The sequence below is a fragment of the Melospiza melodia genome, chromosome Z (assembly GCF_035770615.1).
Source record: "Melospiza melodia melodia isolate bMelMel2 chromosome Z, bMelMel2.pri, whole genome shotgun sequence".
Classification (NCBI taxonomy): Eukaryota; Metazoa; Chordata; class Aves; order Passeriformes; family Passerellidae; genus Melospiza; species Melospiza melodia.
The window spans coordinates 56,390,136-56,408,723 of NC_086226.1; the positions used below are offsets into that span (position 1 = coordinate 56,390,136).

The 18,588-nt window shown below is 34.3% G+C and overlaps 1 protein-coding gene across 3 annotated transcripts in view; it reads left to right on the forward strand.

Moving 5' to 3' along the window:
* The window catches only part of ERCC6L2 (ERCC excision repair 6 like 2), a 48,648-nt gene that overhangs the window by 20,610 nt on the left and 9,450 nt on the right, over positions 1-18,588 (forward strand). The window contains exons 10-17 of one of the 3 annotated variants that reach the window (XM_063179890.1): positions 3,268-3,339; positions 4,506-4,651; positions 9,458-9,553; positions 10,920-11,019; positions 11,993-12,145; positions 12,820-12,900; positions 14,270-15,407; positions 16,100-16,254. In XM_063179890.1, coding sequence (XP_063035960.1) covers positions 3,268-3,339; positions 4,506-4,651; positions 9,458-9,553; positions 10,920-11,019; positions 11,993-12,145; positions 12,820-12,900; positions 14,270-15,407; positions 16,100-16,254 — 1,941 coding nt within the window. Of the gene's footprint in view, positions 1-3,267; positions 3,340-4,505; positions 4,652-9,457; positions 9,554-10,919; positions 11,020-11,354; positions 11,500-11,992; positions 12,152-12,819; positions 12,901-14,269; positions 15,408-16,099; positions 16,255-18,588 lie in introns of those variants that run through there. The other 2 variants (XM_063179891.1, XM_063179893.1) reach the window with 2 other exon arrangements.

Consider the following 18,588-nt stretch of genomic DNA (forward strand, 5'->3'; position numbering starts at 1 on the left):
CCAAAAACTGGTTCATACCTTTTTGGTGTGGTGACTTGCTTCTTTTTTTTTCCTAAATTATAGAATGGAAGCTATTTGTGATGATTTTGCATTTTAGACTGTGAAAGCAAAATCATTAAGGAAGTATGTAATGTAGAAAGTTGTTATAACATAAGAAAATAATCACAGAGGAGTCAACTAGTATTAAAGCTTGGAAATGGCTTTATGAATTTTTAACGTGTTTATTTGGAAATAACTGAGACAAATGATAGTAAAATGTTTTTAGTAACCTTGTTGCACTGTAGTAGTTTGCATTTCCTAAATAAATAAATTCATAATTAGTTTCATAAATGAATTCTACAAACTAAGTGACATTCTTTTGTAACTTTCATCTGGTAATGTAGACTGAATAAGCATTACTTTATCTTTTAACTTAAAATTCACTACAGACTGCAGAGAAGTTTTGGTACAGGTGATTATTCTTTTGTAGATAAGCGTAGTTGCAAAGGATTTGTTTGTGGCATTTTTAAAAAATTTATTCAGGGAAGGAGGAAAGGCTGTGATTTTTTTTTTTTTAATGAAGTTTATTAGCTAAGCAGCTGTAACTGTTTTGCAGAGTTGGAAAGGTTCCATTACTCAGTCTATTTGTTCTCCAGCCAGAGATAAAACACATTGGAAGACATTCTGTTATGGGATATGAATTACTTCCACCAGTAAAACTAGATCTGCTTGTATGCAATGGGTAAAGAATGGCCTGTATGTAGTGTTTGTGTCCTACCTGTTGTTGTGAGTCATCTCTCTGTGTTTTGCAAACTGTAACATTAACATGCCACCCCAGGTTTTCTGTTCTGAATTTGTAATTACACCAAGACCCTGGAAAAAACAATTCCTACAGTCCAAATGTACAACTTGTATAGTCATTGATGGTGTACCTAATCCAGTATAACAAGGACACTAATGTATCTGTGTTACAGTGGGAGGTGGGTAATATGCAGTGATTAAAAGCTTCAGCTTTTTTTGTGAAATTATCCCCTCCTTTTCACTTGTACTGCAGATTGTACAGTTTGCAAGCTTTGCTGACATATTTTATTACATGGTAAATTTCATGCTTAGATTTTAAAATAGAAGTAGTTGAGTACATGAGAACTGAGTGAAAGGAGTGTTCTGCTTTGTTTGGAAACCACTGTTTTTCTATCATGATGTTGTAAAATAGTGGGGGCCTGCAAAGTTTAAGGGCTAGTGGTTCATTGCTTTTGAAATGCAATGATTTCAGATTGTCTACACGGAAGTATTGGGGACTGGTTGGAAGAAGATGAGTGAGGATAGATTTACAATCCTGCAGTAATTCTCATTCAGACTACCTTGTCTGATTATTTCTACAGTTTTGTTAAAATTGTGTCAGAGAGATGCTATGAGCTTTCTAGGTGTAAAGGGTTATTAAAGTCTGGGCAGTTGAAATATTTTTTGAAAGATTTATTTTTTAACTGCATACATTTCCACAGAGAGTTATTTGTGGCATTTCAGAATACTGTTCTTAATACAAATATCTTAGGAATAACTGTTGTATTGATTTAGTTATTTTTGCTTGGGATATTATCATTCAGTAAGAAAATGGAAGTCTATTGGAGTACTTTGCAAGAAATGGTAATCTCTACCATTAAACATAACTCTGATCCAGACAGGGCTGGCTTTGAAGGTTTAAAAAATACTGTAGGCTAGCTTGAACATCTCTATTGAAAAAAGTTCTCAAAAGCAAGAGGTAAAATTTCATCACATACAAATGACTCACAATGTGTAGCAATGGGGAGATGTATGTTTAAATCCATGGGGACTCTTACAAAGAACATGTGACTTCTGCTTGAGTATGATCGAGTGTTTCTGTTTTGGGCTAAAAACATACAGGATAATATTCTGGTGAGCAAGTGTAGAATTTACTTCTCTTTGGTGCAAAACCATTCATTACTTTTCGCTGTTGGAGTTCTTTCTTACTCCAGAATACCTAAATTCCCAATGGGATGAAATTGATCCATTTCATTTAAGCGAATTGTGTGGATTTATTTTTGTATTCTCCTATAGGAAATTCACTATTTGACCTGTACTTTAATAATAACAACAATAACATAGAAGCCAATTCCTTCTAGTTTAAAAGAATGTCGCTTCTGTTTCTTTTCTTAATGTGGCCAAATAAAATGCAAATTTGTATAGTATAGCTCTGCTAAATGGCCTGTTGAGTATTTTTTTCCCTAGTAAAATAAATCCTGGTTTATATGTTCATGTACAATGAAATGAGGCCAAAAAATCTGTCATTTGTACCCTGTTTTCAGTTGTAACAAGATGGCTAACGTTTAGTAAGGAGCTCAGGAGTGATATATTATTACCATTTTATATTGTAGATATTGTCCAAAATTGTAACATTAATACAAACATTAATCTTTATTTGATTGTCAAAGATTTCTTAGGCTTGTATTGAAATAATTCTTGATTAACAGTTTATCTATTTATCACTGAATAAATACAATTTCAAAAATATTTATTGTCCAGTGGAAAAAAGCTACAGTCACGGTGCAGAAAATTCCTCTTTTCCCATTGTGTATGGCTTCAGCACAGTGCTCTGGATCTGCCATTGTCAGATGTGGACATAGTTCTTTTGAAAATAACAATATCACTATTATACACAAGGCTCTGGATTATTTGCTTCCCCACCAGAAGAACGTTGTGTGTGGGCGGATTATTGGCATTTCAAGGTCTGCACAGAGTCTGGGAAGCTGGATCCTACTGTAAACAGAGCAACAGATGAGAGAGGGAGCGGGGAGGGGCATACATCTCACTGATTATTTTAAGAAGACAAGTTCCAAGAAGCTCTGAACTCAGATGTAGGACAGAAAGTTTAAGCAGACCTTGGAGTTTTCAGGATAAATGTGTGCATTTTTTAAATGAAAAAACTCTGAATCTGAGCTAGTGTGTGACATAAGTAACTTTTTTGTTGCAGTCTATGCACTGACACAAGTAGCTTCTGAATCTACCTCTTAGTGGTCTGATGACCTTGTCACAGTAGGATTTCCATATACATCATTGAAAAATGCAAAGTTCCAGCATCTCCGTTACCTTTGTTACGGAGGTAACATTTATTATGTTAGTAATGATTTTTGTTATGGCTCTGCTGGCTTTGCAAATAATTAAGTTCAGTGTAGTCTGTTTGGAGGTTGAAAACATGAGTTAAGATGACCTGATAAAAATTTAGATTTTAGATAAAAATGTCTTCATTTTTCTGCTGTGCTTCATTTACAGGTCCTTCAGCAGCTTTTAAATCACTTCCAAAAAAATAAGGATAAAGTTCTTCTTTTCTCCTTTTCCACAAAGGTGAGCTCCATGTGATTTTTATCAATCAACTGCAGCAGTAAGTTCTGAAGGGTGAATTTGAAAGTTGACAACTTGTCAACCACATTTCCTTATTGCTTCTACTGTTTGGAGTAATTACGAGGACAGTGTGGCATACTCCACAAGCATATTGAAACCTTATGTTACCTCATGATAAAAATGGTGACAGCAAAACAGGTGTAGCTCTTCTGCTGTCCCTAGACCTTTTTGAAATGGTTGTATTACTTCAGATGCAGATAGCTGAGTTCAGCTGGTATGTCTTGAGTTACAGCACTGTCATAGCTCAGTATGACTGCCATATCATAAAACCTTTGTGTTAGCACTGAAAGTTAAGTTTGCTCATTCTGCTGACTTTTCATCATCAGCAATGAAACTCAAATTATTGCTGCACTAGTTGATTTGAAGTTAAAACTCTCTAATTGGAGTGAGACTTATATGTACATTTTACTTTTAAGGTACTTGCTCCTTGGTTTCTTTATTAGGGAGTAATGTCTTTCCTGAAATAGCTCACTCTGTTGTATTGGGGCTTTTATTTAAATATTTGTAATGATAGCACTAAAAAGTATTTTAAAGCATAGTAATTTGAATGGTAGTTCAGGAGTCTTAAATACCTTTTTTTTTTTTTTTGACTTTAAGAAAGAATGCAAGTTTAATGTTTAGATGCAGCAGTAGATTACTCATGTATCTCTTAGGTTATGTGTTATGGTGTCCAGTACCAGTCTGACTGCTGGTTATTGCAGTGTCTTTCACTCCATACCCCTGAACTCTGACTGTGCTCTCTGTGCCTCTGTAATGCTCATTTACTGTATTTCAAGTAATTGCAGCTTGCTGAGATGGGAGGAAGCTGCTTAAATGGACTGCCTGCTGACTGGGTTGGATTGAGTGACAGGATGAAACCGGCAGCTAGAGTGGGATGATGGAGTCAGACCACAGCACACCAATATTAATCACCTTGAGTGCTGTGGAATCACGGCTAAAGAGAATCAGGAATGTTGATACCAAAGTGTCAGAGATTTACTGTAATTAGCAATGGGTGGTGTACTAAAAATATATTTTATAAACATGGTTCCTGTGATCATGTTTAATTTAAAATATACTATTAAGTACTTAACTTTTTATTTTCCTTTTTTTGTCATTTTTCCACTCAGTTGCTTGATGTGCTAGAACAGTACTGCATGGCATCTGGGCTAGATTACCGAAGACTTGATGGAAATACAAAATCAGAAGATAGGATCAAAATTGTGAGAGAGTTCAACAGCCTTCAGGAAATTAACTTATGTCTTGTATCTACAATGTAAGAAAATTTAACTTGTAGCTTGTTTCAATATGTCTGTCTAGTGTTAGTAAATCAGTTACTCTGCATTTCTCTTGCTGAGCTTGTGAGGGATTACTTTCTGAGAAGATGAGAGTAAGTATAGACTTGCTGCTTTGGTCGGAAGCTTCTTAAAATATTTAGACCCCTCCCTCCCTCCCTGCCTCCCGCTTCATGAGGATTTTTAAGATCAGAAGGAAGTGGGTCTTCCGGATCCTAGTTTAAAGTTGTTGCAGGATTGAAGAAACAGTTTTATACACTATTATTAAAAAAATTATTATTATGTCATTATCTACAAAAGGCTTTTAATTTTATTGTAAACAGACTAATTTTCTTGTTTTACACTAGTAGAACTAACAAGTGAGTATGAACATGAAATGCCATATTGAGCTGAAAAATTCACTATTACTGCAATTTATTAACCATGTTAATTAGCTAGCATGTCTATTTAAAATGTTTCAGCAAGATCTTTTGTCTTTTTGCAATGTACCTATCAGATTTGCTTATCAATTTATGATGAATAGCAAATTGTTTTGAAATAGATTGTTTTGTTCAACTAAAGTTGAACAATGACTATTTATTTGTTTTATTCAGGTTACTTCCTTGCTTCATCTTGAATGAAATTTTTTACTGGGGAAGGGCAGAAAAGGAGCAAAGAAAAGCTTTGCTCCTTTTGTCTCCTATCCAGAGGGAAAAACTCAGTGAAACTTAATGAAATATGAGTATCTGTTCACTGTCGTTTTTATTGGAAGTGGGTATGTTGGAGTTAGGAGGATCTGAAATACCTCAATATAACTAGAGCAGACATCATCTTAAAGGCTGTTGCAAGTGGATGTCCGAGCAATTTTCAAATACTCTGGTGCTTATGTATAGCGTTGTGAAGAGATTTGTGATACTGGTCATTGAAGAGATTTGTGATACTGGTCGTGTCCATTGGCTTGTAATCTCTGTCAACTGTGAAATCGGACATGAGCTTCTCTAAGACCTTTGTGAGTCCATAGCCCTTGTCCCTGAAGACAGAGGGAAATTTCAGAAGCTGTAGCATCATGAAGGACTAATTTTTGCTTCAGTTGGTACTGTAATCATGGAGCTGTTAGTTCTCTTTCATTAATTTAAATCAAAATAAGAAGGAAGGTTAACTAAACAGAGATGGGCTTTCTCCTCTCTGTTTTGAGAGCTTGTGTGTAGAGACTCTGCCTGCTGAAGGTGCTGGAGAAAAGGCTTGATTCTGTTTGTAGTTTTACTTATCTTATGAGACAACTGGAAAGAACAAACCATAATTACAGTCAGTTTAGCTAGTATGTTACAAACAAAACAGAGGGTGTAATTTTTTGCCTAGTTTATTACAGATAACAGGAAGTGATATTTTTCCTTGCTTGATGCACAGTAATGGAAGCATCTTTACATTTGTAATGCTTTGGAAATTAGAAAGTGATTTATCCTATTTCTGCTGTACGAGAGATTGATCTTTCCTCTTACTCAGATTTCAGGCACATATAAAGTAATAAAATAGAGTAAATTTAGAGTATATTCTATATTATTCTATATTTTTCATTGTAGAGTACATTGACAGAATTGGTTCATACTCTTCTCTCTGTACTTTCTTGCAAAGTTTCTGGCTGACTGGTCTGTGTAGTCAATATATGTGTGTTCTGGAGGTCTCATTGCTCAGAGAACCAAATGTTGATTTTCACTGAAAATACTTGCATGGTCTTTTGGGTGCGTAAGTGCTTTCTGCAACAGATGAATTCTCTACATAGTAATGTTGAGACTGCCATTGTGTTCACTGGCACAATTAATATGCAACTTACAAAACATAAAACACCAATCAGAGAATTACAATGCATCACTGATGATTTCACTATTACATTTGTGGTGTTTGTATTTTATATTCCTTTTCTTTCAAATGCTGTTTCTGCCTGAAATCATATATAATATAGCCCATAGAGCTTTGAAAATCCTGGTTTTAATTGATCACTGAAATTTTTTGAGAAATGGGATCTTAAAAAAGAAAATAAAATAATAAAGAATAAAAAATAAACATTTGTCCATCTGTAGATTTGACCTCAGATCTTGAAGTTAATATTGGTACCAAGCATAGTCACATGGCTATCCCTAATGCTTTTATTGACAGCTGTGACTAATACAGCTTTATGGATAAATATATTTTATAGGTGTAGAGAGGAAGTGTAATTGTTTTCTTCAGAACTTGTACATTTCATCAAGCCATTAGATCATGAATTTCAGATTGAGCACTAGGGAAAAATAGGTATATACCTGTTGGAACTTCTAAGTCTCATGAAGTAATACTTCGTGAGAATACTTCAGTCTTGCACTGGTGTTGCTGGGAAAATATGTGATTATTTAGAAAAGAGGATTTTTAGGCATGCTTAGAAACATTAAAATAGTTTCTGGAGTTGCTGTAACTTGATAGGAGAATGTCAAGGCTTTCAGTTCCAGTGGTGCTGCTTAGCCAAAAGAAGGGAAACTGAATATGTACAGTACTAAAGTCAGCACAGTTCTGTTCCATCATAGTTTTCTGGAATAAATAAAAGCAGTGACTATGTCTGCCTTTAAGTCACTGTTTCTGGATTTTTTGGTGCTAGTCGTTCTCTAGATTGATTCTGTCAGAATTAACTGTTAATGAAAATCCATTTCTGCTTCTCAGCTTTCTTTTTATGTAAAAAGTGTCTAGAAAAATTTGTAGGTAGTTTTTATCATGTAAGGTTACATATCCACTTCCATTCTACCTGCGGCATTATCTATTACTGTCCATTACTGGACTGCTGTTAGTTACTTTTTACTTTTACATTTAGCTTTAATTTTTTCACAGCAATGTTTTGAACAACTTTCAGTGTGCCTGTGATGACATCCAAAGAACTTTCAGCCACAAAAATCTCTCTGCAACAAAGAGCATAGAAACCCTAGAAAACCCAGCTTGGTAAACAGAATTACATAATCAAAACTTTTATAAAACCTTTCCTAATGTAGTATTGTTCTGTACCTTTTGAGGTATTGAGTTGTGCAGATTTAAGTAAGATCATCTTCTGAAAACTGTTCTTTTTAGTAAAACTCTTTATTTAAGCCATATCATACTAATTTGCATGGACCAAATTGCAGTAATGACTAGCTGCTAGTTAAAATGAGAGGTAAAATGGAGTACATAACTTGTAATGCACAAACTTCTGCATTTGTTCTGTCTATGAAGGATATAAGAGCCATTCTTTTCTGTTTTGGACTAACTGAATTTTTGGGTCATACTTAAAAACACTGAAAGGTAAAATTAGTATAAATCTAGATATCCTGTTTTGTTAATTTTTGTGGACAGTTGGTTTTACATCTTCACTTATGTTTCAGTCCAACTGCAGGGTTGGTTTGGAAACAGGAAAGGCTGAAGTCTTATTAATGAAAAAAGAGTTTTAATGAAAAAAGAGTTTTTTCATTAAAAAGAAGCACACTAAATTTGAAAAACACCGTCATGTATTCTGAAAGAAAAACCCAGCCAAATATTGTTATTCAGTAATTCACAGTTTGAGAATGTGAGTTCTCTGGAAACATCCATTAATATTGGCAAGTTTCTATATCCCCTCCCTTTCCAGATACAACTAACCCAAAGCTACACCATACTTAGAAAGTAAAGGCTGCAGTTGCATTTACAGTGACATGGATTCCATGAAAACCAGAGGGTGGTGGGGCTCCATAAGTTTTTGGTTTCTGTCTCCATTCACTCTTACACCAGAAAACTTTACCTCTCTTGTATTTCTTATCTGCTTCAAGCAAGCAAAATTTAAAGTAATCTGTTAAACTAGGTGCTTGATAAGTTAATGGGATTTTTTCAATTTTGCAGTACCTGTTTTAGAAAAATAGCGCACTTGGAATTAGTGATGCCTATGCTAATGTGAATAATTAATAGTTTATTTAATGATAGTATTTAACTTGTGCTTGTGTAGGAACTTATGTCTTTTGTATCATAGTTGGTTGAGCCAGTCAAAAAAAAATTCTGTATTTGCTTGCTTTGCAACTGGATGAGAAGTGGTATTTTCCTCACTTTTGCTTCTATCAAATCATTCATCTAAGCACATGCTAAACTCTGAGTAACTGAGCAGTTTTGCAGGGTTCAGGAGTTAGCTGCATCAGGTTAGATGTATGCTCAATTTCTTCTCGGCTTCCAAGTGAAAACACTCTTTAGCTGTTGAGTGTTCTGAGATGATGCAGATGGTACCTCTGTGACTTCTAAGCCACAGAGCAGATAAATTTCTCACTGTGACTTTTTCGCTTTAATGACTGTTATGAATGTTGCTCATATGCAGTGTGGCCAACTGTGTTTTTAACAGCTGAGTAACTTATTGTACAAATACACTTGTGTTAGTTGTTAATGCTTACAGGTATGGCTTACCTGAGATTGTGACCACTTTAGTGAAAGTTGCGCAGCATTATTGTCAAAAACTATGTACTGGGATTAGCTGAAGTAAAATTTCACCTGTAATTTTCCTGCTTCCATAATATTAACTGGCATTAAACTGGTTGTGAATTTCATTATAATATTAGGGGGTGTTGCCCTGTGTAGGACTTAATGGGCAATTAATGGCAGTGGTTATTTGAGTTACTTGGCGGTTGTTAGTACAAGAGTAACACAAAGCTGTACTGAACTTTTTTCAGTATCTTTCATGTGTTCTTTTTTTTAAGTTGGGGAAGAGTAGGCAAGTATGGACCTAATACAGAATAATCTAGTTGCACGTTTTTTTCTTACTATCATAGAGTTTTGGTTTTTTGTTTTAATGTTTTCAGGGCTGGTGGACTGGGTCTTAATTTTGTTGGTGCCAATGTTGTTATACTGTTTGATCCTACATGGAATCCAGCAAATGATCTTCAAGCAATTGACAGGTACACTCTCAAAATACAGAACTTGATCCATGTTGCACTCTTCCATTGATTCTGTAACATGATTGTCCAACTAAATTTTTTTCTCAAGTAAGAAATTTTTACTTTGTCTGATTAATCTACAAGACAATAGGAAAAGTCCTACTAAATTAGTTTTTAACTCTGATGTGATTATTTTAACCTAAATTTTACAATATATTTTCCTTTATTTCTTCTTTTTTTTTTTTTTTGCAGCAGTAGGCCAAACAAAAACTCAACAAAAAACTCCTTGTGGTTATTATAACTATTTTGTGATCCCTAGAATATATATGTGTGTGTAGATGACATTTTTCTTGAAGAATACATTGCAGTTGACCCCAGTTTAAATGGTGTTTTGAATTCCCAAACCATAAAAGACAGGGGCTCCTTATGTTCTCTTCTGCTTCACAGTTGTGGAGATTAGTGTCTTTTTAGCCCTTATATCTATCTCTGATATTATGGTGTTGGAGTATTTACAGTGATGCAGATTTTTCTTTCCAGGCTTGTTGACTCTTGGTATTTCCCTAGGAGTTCAAGGCAGACCTTTTAGTATCTGAAGTAAAGAGTACTAAAAACCTATAAAAGAATATTAACAATTCAGTAGATTTATATATTTTCATGAGCAGAAATACACTTATTTCTGTTATCTCATGCAATTATGTAATCTGGTTTTAAGTGTCTTTCTGATTATTGGGATGTGTTTATGTGCACCTGTTCTCGAGAAATATATCAGAAACATGTATTGGGGACTATCTTTAAAGAATCTTTGCAAGATCACATTACTACTATGAATTGTTTTAGCCTCCTGTGAATTTTGTGGAATATAGTCTATTAGACGTCTCAGTATTTACCATTTGAATAGAACACAGTGCCAGTTCATTAGCTGTTTTTATGATGTTGTATCTTGTAAAGTAATTTATGAAGTTAAGAAAGAACTGACTGCTCCAAGTAATCTATGAATTAATTCTGTATAATGGAAATAGGAGAATACTTTGAGCAAAAATTGGTGGAGACACAAAGGGGAAAAAAAACCCCAGCAAACCCTAGATAAACAGAGTGGATGTGTTTTGTGGAGAGGTGGGAGACAGTTCTTGTGATATAAAATGAGGAGAAGGCTTTTTAAACTGGGTAGGCCTGGGAGAAATATGAAATATTAAAGGTAAAGGAAAAGGAAATCAATTACTGTGGAAAATTCGGAAAGGTAAGGAAAACAGCCCAATCAACATATACATGATTTTGAATAGTACTGTTTTATTAGAATGCTTTTATATGTTTAGTTTGTTTACTGTTTATTGCTGCCCCTAAGAGCTCTCACTTCTTCAAATGTTTTTAATGTGCCATGTCCTTGCAGAGCTTATAGAATTGGCCAACACAGAGCTGTTAAAGTGTTTAGATTGATATCCTTGGGAACTGTGGAAGAGATGATGTACTTGCGACAAGTTTATAAGCAGGTAAAGCTCACAAACTGTTTAAATTGGGAGTTCTTCCTAGCAGTTTCGGGGATTGAAAACTAATCTTTTTTAAGGGACTGAAAGCTAATCTAGCCTGTAGTTTACTTTGTGTTTATGGTATGTGATGTTACCTTAACATACTAAGCCAAGCTTAGTAGCTGTTAAAGAGTGGAACAGAAGAACATTTCTATTCAAGTGTTTTTCTTTAACTATTCACAGTTTAATTATGCAATGTACATTATTCAGGTTATATAGAGAACTGTTTTTATTTGAAGGTTTATGAAGTACAACTGTGATAGTTATAGTAAGTATCTGCAGCAATCTGATTCACACAGCTTTTTCTCATGAAAGTCTGGAGAAAGGAAAGGAGAAGTCTTGCTGATGCTATAGAAGAAAAGTTGATGATCTCGTAGAAAAAGAAGACCTGGATATTGTCTGTTTGGATTTCCAAAAAGCATGTATAAGTCTTCAAAGGATGTATAAATATTTTTCTTTTTCTTTGTTTTTCAAATTGACTTGTATTTTTCAAGTTGAATATGCAGTAATAAACAAGAGTAATTATAAGTCTGAGGGGTTGGGTTTTTGTCAGCTATACTTGGATTGCTTTCCCTTAGCAAGTGAATATACAGTGCAAGGGAAGGTGAAAAGATTGCTAATAATTTAGTATAGTGGAAGCTGAGCTGTCAAGATACAGAGGAGTGACAGTAACATGTATAGTAGGTGTCTGATAATAGGCAACAATGCAGTAAAAGTCTTCAAATGTTCTATTTTTTTTTTTAATTCGGTAACGCCAAGCAGGTTCATATTATACCACAATCTATTATACCAACCTCTGCCAGGGAAATTAAAATAACCTTGCTTAGGAATTTCTGCTTGTTCCAGCTAAAGCTGTGTATATAATGTGGGTGCCTGGAAATTTTGACGTGTTGTTGTAGCAAACCCTTCTGAAATCTCTTGTGTTGTTCTGTTTTAGCAACTTCACTGTGCAGTGATTGGAACTGAAAATGCCAGGCGGTATTTTGAGGCAGTGCAAGGATCGAAGGAACATCAAGGAGAGCTTTTTGGTATTCATAACCTTTTCAAACTTAGGACTCATGGGTCCTGTCTTACCAAAGACATACTGGAGGTATGAAGTCCCTTTTACTTTTGGATATTACTTTTACATTTTTCCTTTCTTGTGAGACTTCTTGGTCATTGTTTTGAATGGAAACACTATAAAACAGAATTATGATATTTAACCAATACTTATCCGGGCAATGACTTAAATGAAATAGAAATGCTAATTTCTTGTTCTGATATGGACCAGATAAATTTCTCTAAATCCAAGAATGGTAAAACTTGGTTTATAATTTTTATAAATTTCCTACTATATATATTTTTTGCATTAAAAACTACATAACTTATTTTTTGATCCTTTCATGCAGCTTTGTGCACAGATACCTCTTATTCATCAGAAACTCATATTGAACTTTTAAGCCGAATTTGTATCATAGAAATATTTTTTATGACCACATTAACCTCTTTAGAGTACTTTTTGAGATGTCAATAACTGTTAAAAAAAGTTTGCTGCAGCTAGCTTACATCTTCAAATTTACTGCAGCTTCATTCCATGTTCCTTTTTCTTTCCATGCTTCCCTTTATTTTGTTATTATTCCTCTGCTAAGAATTTAGTCTGGACCATGCTGATTTTACTTCTGGTACTTACACTTCTGGAAAGCAAAGGAAACTTCTTTTTCCTGTGCTTGTCTTTGTGTGTAATAAAAACTGAATCTGTTTATGTTAACTGTTTGATTGTCTTAGAGGGAAGGGCGGGTAGAAGCAGGAGTCATGACAGCAACTACCTGGCTGAAGGAAGAGAATCATTCATGCAGCTCAGAAAAGGTGAGATGTCTTTGTGGACTGTATACCAGAGCATGACAGGCCTCCAGTTCCCAACATGGCAGTGGCAAATGTGGGCAATGTATCATTAGGCTGATGATACTTTTACTGTGTTGTTAAGAAGATTTTGTTTAGGGAGTTGTGGAAAGAAGTACTAGGGGTTTAGATGATTGAAAGCTTCAGGTTTTGTGGAACTCTTGAAGACCTTGGCTATTTAGTTATTGTAATCAGACAATCAGAGTGATTCCCACCAAACCAGTGGTCTGTTCAATACTGTCTTTTTTTTGTTTTGGTTTGTTTTTTTTTTTTAATGTATGTAATTATCTAATGGTTTCTTTCTGGAATAAGATTTTTTTTTTTAATTTTTTTTCAACAAAGGCCAGTTTTAATAGGAGCATTGCATTTGTCGGAATGTTTTGGCTGAGTGCCATGTTCAGATACTTTGAGTAAAGGTATCATTAGATTAGATTGCACTGAATTATATTACAAATTAGCCACTGTCTCTTATGCCTGTTGGAGATTTCTGTGAGTATATGTCAGTATTTAATGTGCCCTTACATTAATCTCAGTCTCATATTCATAATACATAACTGGATGGTCATGATCTCACATGTGGCTTGCTGACAAACAGCAACTTTTTAAGCTTATATTAAATGCTTTTTGATGAGCAGAATTATATCAGGATTAAAATATTAATTTTAAAATGTCTCTGAGTACAGAATTTTGGTATTTATGGTTCTGACTTCAGTTTACAGGCTGTCATAATTCTTACCTCAGTAGTATGCAGTTCTGGAGCGGTGTTCTGGACTTTTATCTTAAAAACATTTTAAGATTGCCTGGGCATAATTTTGTTTGACTAGGGTAGGCCTTGATGAATTTTAGAGTGGAATGCTAGCATTCGTATACAAGGAAGTAAACCACTACCTTAGAATTATTTTTATTATGAATGTCATTACACACAATATTAAAACTCGAATCATGAAGTCACCTTCCAAAGCACCCTTGAAAGACAAAAATGAGATTAGTATAAATGAGATTAGCAATGAGATTAGTATAAACTTAAAAAATATGGATGTGGATTGGGAAGGCATAAGTTGTTTTAGCAGTGTAGAGCATATATTGTCTCAAGTACATAAACTTTGGTTATTTTCACCGTTTTTCTGCTAAAAATAAGACTTCAATAATTTATCATTATGAATTACTTTGCATTTTATAATACTACTTTGTGTATTTTTTACTTGAGTAACAATGAAAATCCACTGTTTTACACTGCTTTGAAATTAGGCATGTTGAGTGTACTATAAATATTAAGTACACTTTATTAAATATAAAACTTTGCAGATGTTTTTTTGTTTTTGTTTTTTTTTTTTAGTATGAACAACCAGACTGTCAAGAAGATGGATATCCCCAAAGCATTCAGGCACACTTAAAAAGAGAAGAAACTGATTTTTGGGATGATTTGAGTGATGATGATATTCTGGAGAGTTCTGTGAAAAAATCTGACAGAAGGAAGCCATGCAATGAAAATGTAACAAAAGGACAGCTTTCCTTAATGCAGTGTGGATTCTCTAAGTTGTTGCAGAGAGAAATTGAGACTACCAGAGAAGGGGATCACAATTATGAATCTAATCATTCAAGTTCTGATGCTCACACTATAAGAAAAAATGCAAATAGCAAGCATGGTGGTTTTCAGAAATGTCAAACCAGTGTGCCTGTTTTGGAGCATGGGAAAGCTATTCTCTCTCCAAATGGAAGTGATAAAGAAAGTATGCATAGTACAGAGTGGCTTGGTTTATCAGGCTCTGAGGAGGAAGGCAACATAAAAAATGAGAATCAAAGCATTTTAAAGCAATGTGACATAGTCATGGAAACTGAAAGTAGTTCTGAAGCAGATGATGATGTCATCTTTCCTACCCAAGTTCAAGTATGTCAGCAACCAGTGCTTACTAAAGAAATTGAAATACATAGGTCAACATCTGAAAATTGTGAAGAGTTAGCAAAAGAAAAAGCTGGGTTTGTATTTAAGGGAAATAGTAGACAATTTGGATTCCACAGTACTGAGTCAAACTTCACCATGTCTTTTGAAGATGTCAAGAATGACATAGATTTGAAAGGAACGAGCGACATAAGCGATGAGTCTGATGATATTGAACTTCCCCATAATTCTGAATCAAGAAAGCCAGGAACTCTGAGTTTTCCCAAGTGGAAGAAATCTCTACCACAAGCAAAGAAGCCCTGTAGAAAAGGAAGGGAAAGTGATTCCCAGAATATAGATGAATTCTCATCCTCTGAAGATAACTTTCCAGTTGAGAAAATTCATGCCAGGAAGAAAAGCTATAGGAGTAAACAGAGTAGCAGAATTCAGTTTGGGTCTAAAATGCTGTGTCCTATTCAAGACATGTCTGTTGCGCAAATGAAGTCAGGCAATTATGCTGTGCATAGCACTTGCACAAGTAAAACTGTATTTGAGCATCAAGAAAAAAGAATGGAATCAATGGACAAATATTTAGGTAACTATTAAGTTAATTTGTTCAATTTTATTTCAGCTAAAGTAATAACATATGTCTAATTTACCATTGTCAGCAGATTTTAAGTTCTTGTTGCTGTACATTTTTTTTTATAAGATGTAGTAAATGCTCTGCTAAGTTGTTTTTCAGAAATATCTTTGTGTATCTTTCTCTTTATTAGTCTTACTTTTTTGTCTTACAGGGTGATAGGCTGCTTTGTAATTCTTGGTTAAACTCTTACAATCTCTTGAAATATGCTGAGATTGAAGATTTATTAAAAATTCACAAACTAAATATTTGTAAAATCTTACAAGTCTTGACAGGCCTATTAAATAAAGTGCACAGAAAAAAATGTAGTTTGGGAGTTTTAAACACCATGTGGAAGACTTGATTCCTAAACTTAATTTTAACCACTGATGATGCAGCTGTTAAGTCATAGATGCTTTGGAATGTCTTTGTCCATCTGAAAATAACCACACTAAAACTGAAGTAGTAATAAACTGTCTGGATAAATACAAACAAGTCTAATGATTGTTGTTAATTTCATATAACTGAGTAACTTGGTGCTGAGTGAAATAGTAACAAATTTTACAACTTCAGTGTAATTTTTTTTTAAATTATAGTATCCTTCTGTGCAGATGTGTATCTTCAGTGTTTTGGAATAACATCCTTGTATTTTTCTCATGATGTATCAGATGGCGTTCAAGAAGTGGCATATATTCATTCAAATCAGAATGTGGTTGGATCCAGCAAGGCTGAAAATCACTTGAGCCGATGGGCGGTGCACGACGTGTTTGAGTTGAAGCAGTTTTCCCAGCTGCCTGCTAATGTAGCTGTCTGTAGTGCCAAGGTAAAGAGATATTTTTGGAAATGTCATTTTAACTTTTCTTTGTCCTCATTTTTCATCTTAAAAAGCTCTAAAAGACTTGTTTTTCTGTTACTGGCCACCATGAATGATCAAAGACACTGAGGATGGGAGGAAGAGAATGCTCAGTTGGAAGTCTAATAAATTACTTTGTTGTTTTGGGGTGGCTTTTACATTAGCCAGCTTTGAAAGAGCTGGTAATTAAACAGCACAGCACCCTCTGTGGATTTTTCTGTGGGAGAAATGTTAAGAATAGAGTTTTGAAATCAAATTCTGTGCCGTGTTTTTCTGATTTGAGCCTTGAAAAATCTTCAGTTTGTCCTGGATCCAGTTAACAAACGTCCAGTTGCCACAATACGTTCTGAACACCCTGTAGCATAGGAATTTGAACATACATGAGTTTGCAGACTCGCTTGGGGAGGTGAGCATATGCAGTTGCTATAGTTAAGTCAAACTGTCTATGTTTAATGTTTTAAACATAGAAGTAGAGTTTACTGGGAGTTCTTATTTGCAGCAATGGTTATTTTTAATGGTTTTTGTTGGCTCTGTAGCTTGTTTAATTGCATTTGGAATACACACAAATCTGGAATAAATTCAGGTACATCTTTCATATTTTTTATTCTTACTACACAATGCTCTGATTATCTGGTTATAAACATTTGCAATTTCCTAGACTGATTTTTAAGATAAACCACAAGCACAGAATAAGTCATTGATGAATGTGCAGCTTAGTCTTTACAGACACGTTAGCTATCCTTACAGAAATTGTAGACATACGACTGTGTTGTTCTGGGGTGTTGAACATCCACACTGGCTAGAAGAGTTTCTTCCAGTGCTGTTGTTTTACTGTATTTAATTAAGCCATTAGCAGAGTTGCCAAGAATTTTTATACTGGGAAGATCAAACTAGGCAAACCAGTAAAAGTAAGACCTTTTCAATTTTAACACATTTGCATTAGAATGTTCCTCATTAGCAGAAAAGTTGGTCAAAAGTACTCAAGAGTACAGTAGGAAGGTACTTATTAATTGGCAATGGCTGACAACATTATTAAAACCAAATAAAAATGAAAGAAAACTTTGAAGAGAGTATTTTGAGTCAATGTCTGTGATCCACCTCTGTTGAAAACTAGTTTGTGATGTTCATGTAACTTAGAGCTTATTATGTGGAGTTATGTGACTGCAAGTATTGCAAATTAACTTACCTTGATTAACTCGTCAGGTTTTTTAAGGTATGCACTTTTCACTCAGAAGCAACAGTAGTATCATTTCTCCTGTAGATCTAAGTAGGAAGAAGAACATCAAAAAGTACGGACAAGGCTGCCTCTCTTTTTTTCACTACCTGTTATTCATTTACATAAAGGCACTAGTATAGAAATAAAAGATAGATGACTGCCTATTCTTAGATGTGTCATTTTTGTGGTCTGCTTAAAAGAGAGCTTCTCAGACAATTTTGAAAGGTTCTCTACTTAGAATTTTATTGATACTGTTTTTCTTTCTTCATTACTTTGTATTTCCTTAGAAGACATTTTGTGAAAAAAACATGGTCACTGTTGTGCTTCTGGCCATCAGGCTTTGCTGGTCAATTTTCACTTATTTGCCATCAAATGAAGTTAGGACATTCACTGTCTCAGCATCTGCCTGTTTTATCTTAAATAATACTGCTTAATAAAAATGTTTTTCAGTAGATTAAAGTAGCATCATGTGTAATATTAAACATACAGCTGAGTCATTTAAATTTCCATAATTGTTTTAAGTAAATAAAAGTACACTTTTGAATGTTGGAATGTTAATTGGAAACTGACAGTTACTGAAGAAAATACAAAGTTTTGTGAGAAATTTTGAAATTCCTTATTAATGTAGATTTCAAGTGTCATTGGTCTAATAGTTTCTCAGAAACTTGTGTAGCTCTTTCTGTTGATTTTGGGTATCAATTATATTAGATTCTTAATTGGAAGCTTTTTTTACAGTATATTTAGGCTGAAGCTTTATGTGATACTATCATGAAGGCATCTGAATAATATTTATACTCTGATAATATTTATTATTCTTAGAACAGCTAATCAAATTGTTTTATTTCTAAGTAGAAGCAATCAAGAAAGGTTATTTTCATTTCACAGACAGGTCTGCTCAGGACAAAAAGTATAATGTCATTTCTGCTCATTTGTGCCCTGTCCGTTCATTTTACCTGTGGCAACTCTGTCTTCCTGCTTTCCAATTTCACTCAGTGAGCAGTCTGTAATAATACTTCTCTGATGTAATACATTTTAAAAGCATTTTCCAAGCAATGACCTATATCTCTGTGAAAGGGGTTCAAGAATTT